The sequence below is a fragment of the Sorex fumeus genome, unplaced genomic scaffold (assembly GCF_029834395.1).
Source record: "Sorex fumeus unplaced genomic scaffold, SorFum_2.1 ptg000061l, whole genome shotgun sequence".
In the NCBI taxonomy this organism is placed as follows: Eukaryota; Metazoa; Chordata; class Mammalia; order Eulipotyphla; family Soricidae; genus Sorex; species Sorex fumeus.
The window spans coordinates 18,297,302-18,316,210 of record NW_026606118.1 but is presented as its reverse complement, the minus strand read 5'-3'; the positions used below and the strand labels follow the sequence as shown (position 1 = coordinate 18,316,210).

The 18,909-nt window shown below is 35.6% G+C and overlaps 1 protein-coding gene across 2 annotated transcripts in view; it reads left to right on the top strand.

Annotated features, from left to right (window-relative positions):
* GRM1 (glutamate metabotropic receptor 1) overlaps positions 1-18,909 on the top strand; it is a 493,073-nt gene that overhangs the window by 433,695 nt on the left and 40,469 nt on the right. For both annotated transcript variants that reach the window (XM_056126175.1, XM_056126176.1), the window contains exons 6-7: positions 477-603; positions 13,085-14,015. In XM_056126175.1, the coding sequence (XP_055982150.1) occupies positions 477-603; positions 13,085-14,015 (1,058 nt within the window). The remainder of the gene's footprint in view (positions 1-476; positions 604-13,084; positions 14,016-18,909) is intronic.

Here is an 18,909-nt window from a genome sequence, read left to right as displayed (position 1 = left end):
GTATCATTATTTTAGCCATCATTCTATCCTTACATGTGTAAAGTTGTACAAAATTTCACAATTCCTCTGAAAGGTTCATAATTTGTGTTTCTGAATTAATATAGAAGCTCTATTAGTTACATATTTTCTCACTTTGAGAGGATAAAAATGCAATTTTTCATTTCTGAGTATAGTACATATTGAAAAAGAAAAGTTTCAATTGTGTTATTTTTTTAACTCTGTAAAAGATACTCAATTATGTTTATTTAAAAAAAAATGAAAAGTCTCTAGACCTAGCAGTGAAAGAATAGAAATTACACTTGAACGCTAAGGTAAACAGGCATATTCCAATCCAGATGCTTGTTTCTTTGGCAGAGATAATTCTGGGAAAAGTTGCTCTTTTATTTTAATAACAATACAAAAATAATTTCTCATCCAAACGAAAAGAATTTCTGGACAAACTGTCTTTGTCATATATGAAATATCCCCATTTATAGGTCATTCGGAAAGGAGAAGTGAGTTGCTGCTGGATTTGCACAGCTTGTAAAGAGAATGAGTTCGTGCAAGATGAATTCACCTGCAAAGCTTGTGAATTAGGATGGTGGCCCAATGCTGATCTAACAGGTAGGAATTGCTCCACTTATCAATTTTACTGCTGCTGATTGGACTCTCCAGTCCTTTCAAATGTGAGTGATTAGCATGAATATCTTTCAAAGTCTGCTTACAGTGTACACTATACTGCTTATGACAAAAAATACATGTATAATTCATAAGTTTTCCATAAACTATATGGGAAGGAAATTGATGCAACTGAAAATTAAAATATTTTTTTAAAGATATTCTTTTAGGGGCCAGAATGATAGCATAGTAGGGCATTAATTGTCTTACTTACAATAGACCTGGGTTTGATCCCTGGCAGCAAATGTGGGTCCCTGAGCAGTGCCAGGAGTGATCCCTGAGTGCAAAGCCAGGAATAAGCCCTGAGCTTATTTGGTACACAAAGCTTATTTGGTACACAAGTGTGTACCAAAAAGAAAAGAGAATGGTTTTCTGATATGTTATTCTGTTTCCTGTCCCTTCGCCTGCCTCCCCTCCCCTCCCCTTTCCTCCCCTCTCCTCCACTCCCCTCCCCTCCCCTCCCCTCCCCTTCCCTCCCCTCCCCTTCCCCCACTGTCTCTCTCTCTCTCTCTCTCTCTCACCTCCTCCTCTCTCTTTTACTCTTTTTTGGGCCATACCCAGCAGTGCTGGTGGCTACTCCCAGTTCTCTGCTTGGTAGTCGTTCTTCATGGTGTCAAGGGATCGAACAGGAGATGCATGCCAGGCAAAAACATTAACCATGGTATTATCTCTCTGACTCCTACTTTTTACCATGAAATTATTTTTGCAGATATATCTAGTCACTTGTTTGTATTGACAAATATTTTTCTAGCATCTCTGTGTAACACACTATAGCAGGCTCTACAACTGAAGCAATTTCAGCTTTATTTTGCTTAAAATCTTTTGGGAAAGGACTATAGAGAGGAAATAGTGTAATGATAAAAATAGAGATATTTATAAAGTGCGGCAAAGTTTGTTCAGCAGATAAAGGGTGACAAAAATTTTCAGAGAGAAATTGGAACACGGAAAACAAGATCATATATAATGATATATAATATAATCTGAGGAAATAATATATAATTTGAGGAAAGTCATGTAACATGTACATAGAGTTGGTTAACAAGACACAAGACTTGGTAGAGACAGAGTAGTGTAGAATGGGAGTGGAAGGTAAGAAGTTGCTCTATGCCTTATTTCTAAGTTTGGAATGGAGCTTAAATAGAGACGAGTCATTAAAAAATTCAAAGTGCTGAAAGAACATCATGCTATCTTAGAATGATGCCCCTGATTGTAGTGTGGAGAAAGAATATAAATGAAGCCGTATTAAAATCAGAACCTATAGAAAGCAATGTATTGTTTCAACTGGAAACTTTCAAAGGATTTGAACTAGACAACTAACAGAAATGGGGAGAAACAAATCAATGCACGAGAATGATCCACTAGTTGAATCAGTGGCTTTCCATATGGATGTATTATATAAGTTCAACATTTTTCTAACAGCAAGGGTCATGAATCTGAACTTCATTTTCTGCATGTGATGATATAGTGGCTGGAATATCTAGCCTAAGAGGAATTTCACCAATATGTTTTACAAACCTTAAGCGTAATCAATGCCTTGATACATTTAAAAAATTGGTTTCATAGAAATTTTGTCTGAGTAATTCAAACTTTTAATTTAGACAGAGAAGCAGATTTAGAAGGAAATATCCAAGGTCATCTTCCAGGTAGAAATGTTGCACCAACGTTTGCTTAATCAAGCACACAGAGTCATCTTATGGCAGAAGAGCAAGATGGATTATTTACACTGGCTGGTCAGGCCAGAACTGTAGCTAGGCAAAGCCTCTAAAGCTATTGGCCCAAATAAAGGACCCCAAGAGTACTAATATTGAGCATCTGCAGGGCTGTGACTTCTCATCTAGCAGGAGACAGACAGTGCAGCAAGGACATTGAGGTTGCATCAAGGCATCAAGTTCAGCAAGGACATCATAAGAAAAGACATTGCAATCATGAAATCATAAAATAAGGGTATTTATATCAAGGGAAGTTGGGCAAGGTCGTTTACAGCATGTACAAGCAAGTTACAAACCAAATATCACAGAAGAATCCAGCTCACTAAATTCTGATTCAGTGCCTCCCGGGTGTCATTTAAAATCATCAAAGAGCATAAAATTATTGATTGTTAGTTAATTTTAAAAAGTTGTTCCGAAATAAGAATGTGAAAGTAAGAAATAGTGTAACTTATTCAAAGCACACGAAAACAGGGATGAGCAAACAGAACTAAGTCATTATTAAAATGATGGGATAATTTCATAAATAATCATGTAAAAATGTACTCTGTTTTAAGAATATCTTGCAAAAGGTTAATTATGTTAGAAAAAAAAGAAGTAAAATGATTATGAGAAAACTTTTAGAAACTTTGATTTTCAAGCTTTATTTTGTCTAAAAATACCTAAGAAGTTCCCACCTGCAGGGGCAAATTTCCTAGTTCTGAGATGAGGCCCAGTAGATTCCAAGACAATTATCTCTCCCTGTCCTATCCTTTAAAAAAGATTGATATGCAAAATCTTGGTCAATATCATATTCCATAGAATCCTACCTTGTGCTTTAAATATTATTAATGCCTACTAACTTGATTTTACTGAGAACTAGAAAGAAAAATCTCATTCTCCTTCATCTAGGTTAATACATTTGGATAGTGGAAAAGGCATTATAAGAATTTATGGAATTTTTGTCCCTGGATCAAATTACCCATAATTTATAGTATGGCTTTATGCAATCTAATGAACTGACTTGGAAAGCGTTTTTAACCATCTTGTGTTCAGAACTCTTTTTACCTACTCACACTGTTTTTTTTTCTGCATGTTTCACAGTTGTTCTGTTTTAATATTTATTACTAAATATTTACTAAATTTTTCATCTTTTTTACTAAGTACAGATTCCTTTATACTGTGCTTCCTCTACATTCCATTGTATTGTGCTTGAGAACTGATTTAATCTTAAAAACAGATTTCTTTGTTTTTTTTTTGTTTTTGTAATTTTTTTGCCTGAGACCTTATATAACTGTCTAGCTGACCTCAAAGATACAGTGCTAATTTCTTTCTCAAGTTGAGGTTAGAAATCAGAAGATGACATACAAATGGTTTTCTCTTGTCTATGTTTTTTGAATTTTCCATTTTTTTCTGTGAATATTTTTACTTTAAAATAATATCACTTAATCACTTTAATCACTTAACTTCCTGTTAGTCATCGATTTGCTCGAGCAATTGTATTATTTTATTATTTTTATCAATTTAATGGCAAAACCTAGACACAATCAGAATATCCATCAATAAATTAACTGATTTGGGGGCTAGAGAGATAGTACAACAGGTAGGGCTCTTGCCTTGCACTTGGCTGACGCAGATTCAATCCCCAGCAATGCATATGGTCCCCCAAGCTTGCCAGAAGTGATGCCCGATCCACCTGCTCCAGATGAAGTCCTGGTGGCCACAAGCTGGAGTGATAGCACAGTGGTACGCCATTTGCCTTGCATGCAGCCGGCGTGGCTGACCCAGGTTCAATGCCTCAACTCCTCTAGGAGAGCCCGGCAAGCTACCGAGAGTATCACACCTGTATGGCAAAGCCTGGCAAGCTCCCCGTGACGTATTTGATATGCCAAACACAGTAACAACAAATCTCACAATTGAGACGTTACTGGTGCCTGCTCGAGCAAATCGATGAGTAACGGGAGGACAAAACATTGAAACAAATTAATTTGTGGCCACAGACATAGTACAGTGGGTAAAGCACTTACCATGCATGTGGCTCACCTCAGTTCAATTCCTGGACCCTCTATGATCTCCTCAACTTCCAGGAGTGATCCCTGAGTACAGAGTGAGGGTGTAACCCAAAAAGAAACAATAACAACAAAAAAATGTAAATGTAGTGTAATTCAAAGTCATATATTTACACAGTAAATATCTTCCATTGTGAAGATAATATCTTTCCACTGCCAAAAGATCACTATTAATAATTGGGTCTTTTTGACTTGGTAAAGTAAAATAGCTATCTCCCTTGACTGTTAGTAGATTTGTGTTAATGTAACTATACTCTACACAGTTTAATTTCCTATGATCTTTCAAATCTATAAAACTTATTGCAATATAAAAATGAGTTAAACTAGACAAACTCAGAATACTTTAAATGACAAAAGCCCAAGGCTACTTTTGTACTAAATATTCAGATTATTTTCCAAATATTTGGTTAGAAAGATAGTACAGTGGGCAGGATGCTTGCTTTGCATTGTGGCTGGCCAGAATTTTATCCCTGGAGTCTCATATGGTTCCCTAAGCACCCCGAGGAGTGACTCCTGAGTGAAGAGCCAGAAGTAAACCCTCAGCACAACTGAGTGTGGCACAAGACCAAAAAACAAATTTAAAAGAGCCAAAAAAATTACATTTGAAATTCTTCAGAATAGAGATCTCTCCTATAAATTAACATTTCATTTTAGTGACATACATTTCTATGTCTCTGCATCCCTTTCAATCTAATGCATGAACGGGAAATGAGATTTTATTTGATACTGGGTACCAGGTCAAGCTTACATAAAGGGCACAGTATATGGTACTGTGTGACTTTTTGTTGCCATGGTAGCGATATTTGTTAAAAGAGAAAAACCACAGGTGCAGAATGCCAAAATTCAGTAGAATTACTCAGAGGAGTAAATATACTGCCTTTAAGTATGTGGGTGGAGTTTTTTGATGGAATTACAGTTAAAATGAGAAATTGTTCTTAAAAGTTTGTTGAAATGTGCCTAAAATCATTTTTGAGAGTGATTTTTCTATACATTCTCTAAAGATTTAATCTCTAATAAATTAAAATAGTTTGTAAGTGATTTTTATTTTTCATCAGATTATATAACTTATTGACTATAAAGAAAATATTTTTTTCCTTAGAGAAAGTGTTTCCTTAGGCTACTAATAAGTTTCTCGTAGTTTCTTGTTTGGAAAATACACATCTTTAGTTAGCATTTAAACTTCATACTGTATTGCTTATGATTCATAATTTCTTCTGCTCTGAAACAACAATATACTTGTAATTTTTTGGACCAGTTATATGTAATCTATTGATATTTGTTCCTAAAAGTCATATAATATTTTTAAAATGCTCAAAGTTTAGATATACTAAATTAAAAATAGCAAACACCTTTATAGGTATTCATAGAAATTAATTTTATTCATTCTAATAGTTGGGCTGGAGCTATAACACAGCAGGTAGGGCGTTTGCCTTGCAAGCAGCCAACATGGTTGACCCGAGTTCAGTTCCTCCACCCCTCTCGGAGAGCCGGGCAGGCAAGATACCAAGAGTAACTTGCCCACACGGCAAAGCCTGGCAAGCTCCCTCTGTCATATTCGATATGCCAAAGACAGTGACAACAAGTCTCACGATGGAGACGTTACTCGGCCTGCTCGAACAAATCGATGAACAACGGGAGGACAGTGACAGTGACATTCTAATAGTTACTGTGACCTATTGTACTATTTACTCATTTATTTTATAACATGTGGTATCACTTATTTGAAAAAGGTAGTTTTGAGAAACTGGGTACCTACAGGTGAATGTTCTGAAAAGGCGCCTCATATAAATGTAGACAACAGGCATGCAGTTATTAACCTAAACTCTATAATAATCCTATAATAAATTCATATATAAATTGTCATATGAAAACAGAGATAGAAGATCTTGTTTTTCCCTGAATAAAGAAAATCCTTCATAGGAGAAGAGTATAAGTTGAAGATTGAATAATAAGCAGAACTTACCATGTATATAACTGATAAAAATATTATTAAGTATAAAGTATTTTGTTTATGCCTTTTATATATCATTCAAAATCATATATTATTATATATATTTTATATATTTCCCCAAGAAACTTTGAGTGGGAAATTGTGAACTTTATTTTTTGATTTATGTTAAATTTGACTTTCCCTAATTGGATAGAAGTTCGACACTAAATTTTAGAATCTTCCTGTGAATGTGATCTTACAAGTATATCAAAAATTGACTCAAGAGTTTGGAGTAACCTCTGATGATCAAATCAGTGTCATTATAACTTCTTTTGAATTTCAGTCAGTAATTTGTAGTCAACCTTAAAAAAATGACTTGTATAATAGCTCTGGATTATCTGGAATTACTATAACCCTGAAACCTGCCAGATGCTTAAGTTCTCAGGCCCTTCCAACTAAATTGACTGCTAACACATGAAGCTTCTAGAAAGCTGATAACAAGATTGTGGAAGAAGGACAAGATGAAAGAAGTCAGTAAGAAAATACGCAAAATCCCCCTAAGAGCTTCTTCTTTTGTTGAGAGTCAGCTAGTCTTGGGATAATAATCACCACTGGTTGAAGGAGATCTTTTCTAGTTATGAGATACCCAAATGCACCAGGGGATTGGAGAAGTCAGTATAAACCTCAAAACAAAACATTACTTACACATTGTATTATATTATATAAATAATAAGGATCTTGCAGTTCCCTTATGATTTTAAGGTTATCAAATATGAGATTTAATGTGTCTAAAAATAAGAAAAAAAGAAAGGAAAATATACTTAAAGTATTTTATGCACAGTTGGGCAATAGTACAATGGTTAGGGTATATGACCATGCATGCCTAGCATTCACTAAGTTTAGTCTTGATCCTACCACCACGTGGTCTCTTTAGCATTGCAAAGTGCAGTCCTGGAGACCTCCCATACTGCTGAGGGGTCTCGGGTAACCCTCAGTACACCTCAGGACTTAAGTAGCTTGCATCTTTGGGTCTGTGCATTGAACTATGGAACTGGTTGGTAGAGAATCAACTGAAGGACTCCTTGGAATCTGGAACACCTCTTGGGAGCACCCTCTCTCACTCAACAGAATTTTAAAATCTTGAATTTAAAATATTTTATTCAAATATATTATCAAAAAGAATTTTATTCAGAAGGTAAATCACTCACAGCTATTTCATGCAATTCTCTTTGGGTACTGGAGAGTCTGGTTCTATATAAGAAAATTGGGAAATCAACCTAGGATATTTGCAAGAGATAAAGCAATTATGATGAAGTTGTATGGATTTTATTTTAGGGCATTGTTGAGACAACTGTTACAAATGCGTGTATATACACTTCTAGGATACTGCTCTGATTCTTCAATATTGTGTAGCTTACTTTCTAGGATAATTCCAGGATAATTATTTACCTTTTAAGCATTGAAAAAAAATGTTCCTTGATTTTGTGGTGCTGAGTTTTATTATAGTAAATACCAAGATGGCCAAGTGAATGGCTTCCAAAATGCCTAGCAACATCATTCAGATGCTGGAAGATCCATTTTACCCTTCTCCTCCTGTTGACTTTTCACTCATCATCTTTTTATTATTATTTATTTTTACATTTATTTTACTTTTATGGGTTGGAGTGATAGCCCAGCGGGTAGGGCATTTGCCTTGCATGCTGCTGACCTGGCCGATCCAGGTTCGATTCCTCCGCCCCTCTCAGAGAGCCTGGCAAGCTACCGAGAGTATCTCGCCTGCACAGCAAAGCCTGGCATGCTACGTGTGGCATATTCGATATGCCAAAAACAGTAATAAGTCTCATAATGGAGACGTTACTGGGCCTGCTTAAGCAAATCAATGAACAACAGGAGGACAGTGCTACAGTGCAGTGCTACTTTCCAGGATAGGCTAATATTTTAGCTGGACTGACAATTCTGTGATTATCTGGGATTTGTGATATCTACTTTAAATTTTGAAACTTCCCTACTTCGTTTCCTGAATGTTACTTGGCACAGTTTATAGTCTGAATTGGCTATATAATGTGAGAGACATGAAAAGACTTCACTAGCTTGAGCTCTTTCAAAGTCTTGAGTTATCTCAAAGTCAATATTTATTATTAAAACTTTGACAGTTCAGTCTCTAGATGAAATGTGTACTTGTGGGAATGAAAAATTGTTTTATGATCTCCCGATCTCTTAATGCTTACCTGCATTGTTATTCTTTTACTTTATTATGCCTTTTACTCTATTATACCTTTAAATAAAAATGTACATGAATATGTTCTGTGAATCCTCAAGATCTTTTCAAATATTGAAAACCTTGTGAAATCTTTGCAGATGGAAGGCATAGCATGATTGAAAAAGCATGTTTTGATATTATTTCTGAAATGGACTCTATTAATCTCATGTTTGATTAGATTGAATTTTTGAGTTAGATTGATGCGTGTGTCCAGTAAAGAGTCCAGTAAAGAGTAAACTTATTTTTCCAAATAAGGAGAGTATTAGACATAGATTTAGGTATAAGATAAGAAGAAAAGTATGAAAATAAACAGAAATAACAAGAAATAACAAATAACAAGCAGAAATAAACAAGTAGATATAGTTATATCCAAGAACATTCTCATTGACTATCAGTTTGACCAGTTATTGATCATGAATATCAGCTTACTCCTTAGTTTTGGGTTAGTAGTCTATTAACTGTGCGCCTTCCACTCCTTCAGGGTCTCTGTAGACCTCAGAATGACTAGTAGTTGAGACCTCAGCATTGTTTCCTTTCAAATTTTTCTGTTGGGTTGGAATGAAAAGACAATTTTGTAGAATTTAAATTAATAGATAAATATTCCAATGAGTGTGACCCATATCACCAGGTCAATTAACTGGAACATACCAGCAAAGAAACACAAAAATCTAATAATGTTTAGCCACTGTGAATATTGTGCTTTTTAGCAAGAAAATTGTTTAAATTATCCAGGAAGGAAACTCATCTCTCTTCTTGTCCCAAGACAGGGATTAAACCCAGGGCTTCATGCATGCATACAGTGTGTCACTGAGGCATGTCCTCAACCCTGAAATAGATTATTTAAACTAGTACATATTTGTAAACTCTATAGGAGAACATCTGTTTACCATCTCTTTGAAATTACCCATAGGATCCTTTTACAGTTGTTTCAATTAATGCCCATCTTTTCAAGCTTTCCAGATCATTTTACTTGCCAATGAAGCAGAAACTGACCAAATATCCTATCTTGAAAATGATATCCCATTAGTGTTAAATTTTGTGGTCAATTCTAGATGAGTTCTTTTTAAAGTCAGTATTCTAGCCAGAAAAAATTGAATTTTATGATTGATTGAGATCCTGTGTTTCACAATACTATTAATAATGGTTTCTCATGGATATAATGCTTACGTTATGCCCATCACCAGCGTGTATATTTTGTCCATAGGAATTTTCAGGTAAAAACTAGGTTCTTGTATAATGTAATAAATTATATATTATACGTAGTGTAGGATTTAACATCTAGAGCAGTTATAATTTGACCATTTGTAGTAACTGTAGTATATTTTGTCTGGAAGTAGGTCCAAATATTAAATGTGTTGGGTTTGTGTCACAGAGAATAATGTGTCCTCTACTAATAACATCAAAGATACAGTTGTATAATAGGTAAAGGTAAAGGTAAAGGCCCTCCCGTTGATCGTCGATTTGCTCGAGCGGGCCCAGTAACGTCTCCATTGGAGACTTTGTTGTTACTGTGTTTGGCATATCGAATACTCTTGGTAGCTTGCTGGGCTCTCCGAGAGGGGCGGAGGAATCGAACTCAGGTCGGCCATGTTGGCCGCTTATAAGGCGAACGCCCTACCGCTGTGCACCAATATTTAAGTGGTTATGTTAAACCAAGGTAGCTGATATTCTATTAATAGTGACATTAGTGATATTCTAATAATGATGACACAAAGGAATCCAGATCACTAAATAAGAATTGACTATGTTAGGAGTTTTGAGGAAGGACATGAAACTCATTCTATTATCTTTCATGAAATTCAGTCATTAGGTAGATTATGAGTGATTATGACTTTCAGCTAACAGAACACTATTTCTTTAAATTACACTTTAGTTTGAATATCAATGGTTTCGTTGAATTAAGTTTTTTAATAGTAGTATATAAAATAAAACTCACTTTAATTGTTTTATCAAATATTTATAATTATTTTGATACTTAGCTTAATCCACATTTTTGGTTTTCTAGTTTATGAGGCACATCCAGCGATGTTCAGGGGTTAATTCTGGCTGTGCTCTCAGGAATCACTCTTGACCAGGCTTGGGGGTTCATATGGGATGCCAGTGAACGAACCTGGCCATATGCAAGGCAAGCACCCTTTCCACTGTGCTGTCAGTTGGGCCAGTTTATTCACATTTTACTTGATTTGAAAATGTTATGTAACATGTTGAATATTTTCTAATCTGATAATTTTATGCCTCAATATTTTTCCTGTTTGATTCCCTAATTCAAGTCTCAACCTATTTATGGAAGATACAGTTGTAATTATTTAAAGGTTTCCTAAAGTTCTATCTTTCATGTTTACTTTGCTTACAATTTTGAATTTATTATTAGAAAAACTTCTGAAATTGCTCTACATAATGCATTGTCTATTTTTATTTTAAAAATTCATATCATAGTTATTTAAATCTCTTTTATAATCTTCTGTTTAATGTCTACCATAAAACTAACAATTTCATTAATTAGTACATATCTCTAGTACAAGACAGTATCTAATAAAAGTTTGAAATCTGCAGAAAATATTTGGCTTGTATCTCTGAAGTTTAGAAAACATCCTTAATTATAGCTCTTATTTTGACTCTAGATCAAGATTTTGGTTCAATTTCCATGAAAATGTTAAACGTAATCTAAAAATTTAAATGTGTCATTATTTTCTAATGAAAACACTTGATGGACTAGAGTTTATAAAATCACACAAAGTTTCATATAAGAGGAGAAGTGCCAGATGTTGCTTTCAAATTACAAAGCTTCTAACAATGACAACAAAATTTGAATTTTATTTAGCAAATCCATGTTTATAAAAGGAGTCGTGTATCTCTTGACTTATTGAGTCCCTCTTAAATATTTAATTTTTTGATATCGCCATATAAAAAGCCCCATTGTGTTTTTAGTCTTTCTGTGTCTACCTGGCTATCATTTATTGTATAATTTTCTCTTTTCTAACATTTTTAAGGAAATAAGATTGAAGATGAAAATGTAGCTTTTTTTTTTACAAGTATCCATTCTTCCAGGAAGAAACTGAGACATAGACAAATCCGTGAAGAAAAATGGGGTGGTTATCAAATGCATCATCTGACATTGGTTGGTTGGCATGCAAAATCATGTTCATTGAGCTGTTGTTGATTACACAGTTTTAAAACAGATTCCGGTGGTTCCTCGTAACCATGGTTACAGAAAGAAAAATGAGCCTTTTCCTAAATTTATGGAAATATTTTTATTTTCACATTTTGAGAAATTCTGATCCAGACCAAACACAAAAGCCCAAAAAGTGGTTGCCTCCAGCATCTGAAAATGTTTTCTTTTCTCTTTGAAATATAAAACAGATTTTATTCTTCACCTTGAGAGCAAGATAATCCAGACATTAGAAATAAAGCATTTTATTTCATTTCCTAGATGGGTAGAAGATTTCCTTCTTTCTTTGTGGGCTATTAGAGGCTCTTTGAAGGGCCTTTGAGGCATCATATAACATTTCAACATTTGATATGTATTACATACATGTGTACTATAGACAATTCATATTACTTCATGCACAGCATACATCCCTTGATGTATAAAATGTCACTGTCACTGTCCTGTTCATTGATTTGCTCGAGCGGGCACCAGTAATGTCTCGCAAATTGTGAGACTTGTTGTTACTGTTTTTGGCATATCGCATATGTCACGGGTAGCTTGCCAGGCTTTGCTATGCGTGCTAGATACTCTCAGTAGCTTGCCAGGCTCTCTGAGAGGGGTGGAGAAATCGAACCCAGGTTGGCTGCGTACAAGACAAACACCCTACCTGCTGTGCTATCGCTCCAGCCCAATGCATAAATTAACATGAATAATATTATCCATGGAAAAGAGGAAATAAAGATTAGAATTTAAATGAAATTGATGTTTTCATTGTTGAAAAAATATTTTACTATCAACTAGACTTGCCTCAAGTATTGCAAATAGGGGGTCAAAAAATAGTCCAGCAGATACAGCACCTGCAGTTCATCTCTTCAAATGGTCTCTTGAGCCCCATCAAAAGTAATTCTTGAGCACAGAACCAGAAGCATAGCCAGGTATGGGCCCCAAACAGAACAAAACAGACAATATCAAAATAAAAAACAAGTGACATTAATTCACATTCCATCCCATTATCAACAGTTTATCTACATTGTAAAATATGCATTTTAGTAACCATTTTCTTTCTGTTCTGTGGAAGATATAATTTCAACCACAGAGTTGCATCCATTTATATTATTGTACTCCAATAAAAGATTATTTTATAGGCAAGTATAAGTCTTTATTTTATCAGTCTTATTTTGAGCTTAGGTTTATGAAATAGCTGTACAATAGGGAAGGATTTTTTAAAAGCATTAAACTAGACAATGCAAGCGTTGTCCCTGGTAACAAGTGAGCACTGTTATGATTGATCTCTATGAATCTTGGCTTGCCTTTACAACTTCTTTTCTGTCACAGGCTGTGAACCCATTCCTGTGCGCTACCTTGAATGGAGTAATATAGAATCCATCATAGCCATCGCCTTTTCCTGCCTGGGGATCCTTGTGACCTTGTTTGTCACCCTTATCTTTGTGCTCTACCGGGACACACCAGTGGTCAAATCCTCCAGCCGGGAGCTCTGCTACATTATCCTAGCAGGGATCTTCCTTGGTTACGTGTGCCCGTTCACGCTTATTGCGAAACCCACCACCACGTCATGCTACCTCCAGCGCCTCCTGGTTGGCCTCTCCTCTGCCATGTGCTACTCTGCTTTAGTCACCAAAACCAATCGCATCGCCCGCATCTTAGCCGGCAGCAAGAAGAAGATCTGTACCCGCAAACCCAGGTTCATGAGCGCCTGGGCCCAAGTGATTATTGCCTCGATTCTGATTAGCGTGCAGTTAACTCTGGTGGTGACGCTGATCATCATGGAGCCCCCCATGCCCATTCTGTCTTACCCAAGTATCAAGGAAGTCTACCTGATCTGTAATACCAGCAACCTGGGGGTGGTGGCCCCAGTGGGCTACAATGGACTCCTCATCATGAGCTGTACCTACTATGCCTTCAAGACACGCAATGTGCCCGCCAACTTCAATGAGGCCAAATACATCGCCTTTACCATGTACACCACCTGCATCATCTGGTTGGCGTTTGTGCCGATCTACTTTGGGAGCAACTACAAGATCATCACTACCTGCTTTGCTGTGAGCCTCAGTGTGACGGTGGCCCTGGGGTGCATGTTCACCCCCAAGATGTACATCATCATTGCCAAGCCGGAGAGGAACGTCCGCAGTGCCTTCACCACCTCTGATGTCGTCCGCATGCACGTTGGTGATGGCAAGCTGCCCTGCCGCTCCAATACTTTCCTCAACATTTTCCGAAGAAAGAAACCAGGGGCAGGGAATGCCAAGTGAGTTATCTGAACCAGTTTGCCTCTCCTTCTCTCTCTCTCCCTCTCTCTCTCTCCCATTTCCCTCTCTTTCTCCCTCTCCCTCGCCCTCTCCCTCCCTGTCCCTCTCCCTCTCATCCCTCCCTCCCCCCACTCTCACTCTCTCTCCTCCCTCTCTCTTTCCCTCATTTTTCCAATTCTCACATTGTTACTAAACATCTCTCTTTGAAAAAGCATGAAACCACCTGGTCACATCCTCTTACCTTGATGTCTCTGTCCTGTTCTTGCTGTGTTTTCTTTCATGTGCTTTTTCTCGCTCTATGTAGCATCTCTGGAGTCTGGGTCATAGACGCCCACTCTGATTCTCATTTCTAACATACACTGTGGTTGACAGTAGTTTCTGATTCATATTTGATTTCTCACTCTGGTGGCAGCATTAATAATCTGATGGAAAGAAAATAAGCATCTATGAAATTGGACCATTTCTAAGTTTTATTGCCATTAAGTCCCCCATATGTCCTATTTCCTTCAGCAACTACTCTACCATGAAACTCTTGTTATTGAACTTTAGATCTATGTTGTAATTCCAAAATGTTTCACATGAATTGAACTCTATCTCCTGCAAGGTCATGAGCAGAAATTTTACATTCATAAAGCACTTAGAGAAATAAGGGTGAGGGTCACAGTGACAGTACAAGGTTAAGGTGCCATGTGACATGCGTCTGAGGCATAACACTGATTTGCATCCCAGCACAGCAAATGTTCCTGGAGCAATGCTCAAAATGGTTCCTGAAAATCTCCATGTATGGTCTCTGACCATAGGACCAAGAGTGGCTCCTGAGTACTGCCAAGTATGATCTTCCTAGAAAGTAAGGAAGAAAGGAATGGAGAAAGGGCAGAAAAAGAGGAAGGAAAGAGGGAGGAAAGGAGGGCAGGAAGGGAGGGAGAGAGGAAGGAGGGAGGGAGGCAGGGAGGCAGGGAGAAGGGAAGGAAGATACAAATGATGTCTCAAACTGGAGTTAGAATTAACACCAAGGTCTACATGAATGCAATTCTGCTCATCCTTCCAACTACTACTAGATAGTGTCTTACCCTTTCCTCATGCTGTTTTATAAAGAAGCATATCTTGAAATTTGCATGTGTCATCTCTTTCTGAATGAATTTTTATGTAGCATTCACAGTTTTGAAAATGATGTGGATGCTTAAGTCTCTAAAGGTAGTTGAATTATCCAAAAGAAAGAAGTTTTTCTGCATCAGCATTAATTTTACTTTTAAGACACTCCTTTAATGAGAATAACTTTAATCCTATTAATTATGGCATGTGAATTTTTATCACTGATGTATCCACCTGAACAAATCCAAAGGTTACAGAGATGTATGTTATTTCCTTTATTTTGTATACATGGAAATAAAACCTCTGTGAATATAGATGACTTAAGAACAGTTTCTACATAATTAATCACTCTTTGTCTTAACTAACCAAGGTCTTATTTGACATAACATTTCTCATTTTTACACATGTCAGAAAATTTACTTGCTTCTGGAACTGGTGTGATAGTAAGCAGGAAGGGTGCTTGCTTTGCATGTGGCTGACGAGGGTACCTTTACTTGTATAAAGTATCATGAAAATATATTTTAATATTTGGGGATGCAAGTTGGCTATACTCAGTAGTGTTCAAGTTATATTCATGACTCTGTGTTCTGGAGTGATCCTTGAACATACTTGGGGTACCATATGTGGGTGCCAGGGATTGAACTGTGGTTGGCTGCATGCAAGGCAAACACTTTATTCTCTGTACTACCTCTTTGATCTCAGTATTTTACAGAAATAATTTGTAATATAATTAGTTTAAATATAAGATCAAGAAATATATTGGGAAATACATTTTGAGTCCAGGAAAATATCATGGCAAATAAAGACATTTCTAAGATTTTTAGCAAAATAAATAAGCCAACAATTTATGCCCACTTCTTGCTGTATAATTTTTTACATTCCTCATAAAATGCTGATCATAAAATTTGCTTATCATTTTTCCTCTTATGATGAATTTTCAAGATCACAAATTCCCCTCAATATTTTCCCTGGTGGGAAATTATCAACAAGCATGAAAATATAACAGCAGAGTCATGAGATATAATTTTTAAAAAATAGACATAACCACAGAGTCCAGAAGAAAAGGCACTCTGACATTTTCATTAAGAGGGAAGGAGTTCAAAGAAAATGCAATGAAAAGAAAGGAAAAACAAACTCTAAACATAAATGTTTGGAGAAATAAAACCATTTTTCTTTCTCACATCCCATGGGGCTTTATAAGAGTCCTTTGTACTACTCACCATTATTCAGCGCTGTGTTTTTAACTTTTCTGCCTTTTTGATGGTTTTAGCAACAAATATTCCTGGTCCTGGTCATTTATGAAAGATGTGCTTCTGTTCTTACATGAGAAGGGAGAAGCTATGTAACAAGAATTGTTTGTACCCAGGAATGTGCATTAAAAAATTTTTTTAAGGATTCTGTGTACAGACAGATCTGGACATTTGTTCAAGAGAACAAAAACTAAGGAATAAGTTGCACATGGCTGCTGTGGTTAGCTGATGCTGCTTTAATAATTCTTAGCACATCTGTGGCTGTCAGACAGTGTAGTGCATTTGGATCATCTCTTGCCTGAAAATGCTGTCCTCATAAACTGAGACTATTCCCTTTACTCTTATATGTTTAGAAATTAATTTTGTTTTGGATTATGATTTTGATGGAGAATCAACTTGATCTAAACTGAATTGGTTGTGAGGAAGTGCTGGTGGTTTCTCCAACTGATGCATATTTAACCATAATATATAATTTACCAACTACAATCAGATTATTACAGCGGGAAATGTATTTCTAATTCATTACCATGATGCATTTTTCTTAGTATGCCTTATACCTTCTCTAAGGCACATGCTATAACTGGGATGTTCCACAGAAGGTATTTTAAGGCTAAACTTCTATAGATAGCAACCATTTATTTATGTTTTCTCATTTATTCTTCTATTGCTTTTCTTGTAACTCTATAAAACTGTAATTTTAATATACAATGGTAATCTTGGTGCCTATGTTTTTACCTTTTAATTTATGTTTTCTGCTTTTTTTCTGGATTGTATCCAAAGTTTCAGGCCCCACAAAGAATCTAATATTTCTACAGAAACAACAAAAATGTAACAAAGTTTTGCCAACTGAAAACTCTGGAGAACATGTCACCCAATGAGTTTGTTACCAGCCTGAATGTATAATTCCTACATTAATGGTGCACTTAGGGCATTCAGCAATCAGCATATGTAGCTATAAACACGGAACAGATGCTGTAATGACGAGCTTCCAACTGGTCTATCTGTTTGAATATTATCATGAAGAGTTGTAAGTTCAACTATGTTCTAGTATATGACTTTCTGAGAATATGGGAGGTATGATGTATATTTTTGCAAAGTTTGATTCAACTTTTTACTTTATTCATAGCCAAATATCTGACAAAGCCATAGGTTAGAATACATGGTTTATGTCTTAGGAGATCTTTTTAGGAAGATATTAAGCAATAAATTACGTGTTTGGATTATCAAAGTTACTCATAGGTAAAAGTTCTTTTAACCACAATCTTACTCTTGAAGAAAAACTTTATAATATAATTACCTTTGATATGTCTAATGGTTTTTGGCTAATAACTTGGCATATTAAAATAGGAAAAATACATAATCCTAATCTAATACAAACATATTGGTAAATTCTTTTTATTAGTAAATAAGAGAAGAAACAGAGAACCACATTCTTAAAGGAATAAACTATTTAGAACCACGTTACTCATCACATTGCTTTAAAGCAAAATGAGATATCGTAATGCAAATGAAAAATTAAAACATTATGTAAATTACATGCCTTCTTTAAAAAATAATCACTTCTATGACTCAATGTGAAACTAGCATTTCTAATTACTTTTAAGATAAATAGCCTCAGTAGATACCAAATAATGTGACTCCTGGAGCTAACATGTGACAATACATGTAACAAAACACTCTTTTTTTAAATGGGGGTTTGCACACCTGCAGTGGTCAGGAGCTACTTCCAGCATGGTTGTTCTGGGTAGTGTTTGATGAGTAAGGGCTGGGATAAAACTCAGGCTTGCACAGTAGCCCTTGAACTGTCTCCAGTCCCAACAGAGGGACTTGACTTTTTACATGCATGACTGTGAAATACTAAAAATGTTTCTACAACTAGAAAAGGACCTACAGTTTAAGAAAAGTAGTAATTTTAAAACATAGAGCCCTAAGTCAGTAGGGTATTTTTAAAAAGTTTTGTGATTTTTTCAAAGATCGTTTAATATATTTTTAATTGAGTGCTAAGCCAAGCAAAACAATCAACAGAAAAGTGTTATGAGGAAATATTTGTCTTGGATTATTAAAGACATTTTTGTCCATGAGAAGAAATAAACAAGCCCACAGCATTAGTGATTATGCCTTGGGTAAGCATTTTAATTTGTATTTTATTCTTTGATTATGAAAGGAAATGTGAGAGTGAGCCAATACACTTCACAAATAGAGATAACATGTTCATTTATAAAAAGAAATCATTCACTATTTTAACTTATAAATGAGAAAATCTGTCATTTTAAATTATTTTCCTTTAACCATACTATAAAAGACATTGGAAGTTATTATAATTCTTCACTTGATTCTATAGTAAATATCAGAAGGTTTTATTGTCATAGAATTTTGCTACTGATAGTAACATTTATGTTGTTATTTACAGTTAATTCACTCATTTACTCAATCATTGTTTCAACAGGAAGCTTAAAACTCCTAAATTCCTTATATGATGTTAAATATTATTCAGAATAAACATGCTATAAATCACACACTTACTGTACCAATATTGCAATAGAGTGAGACA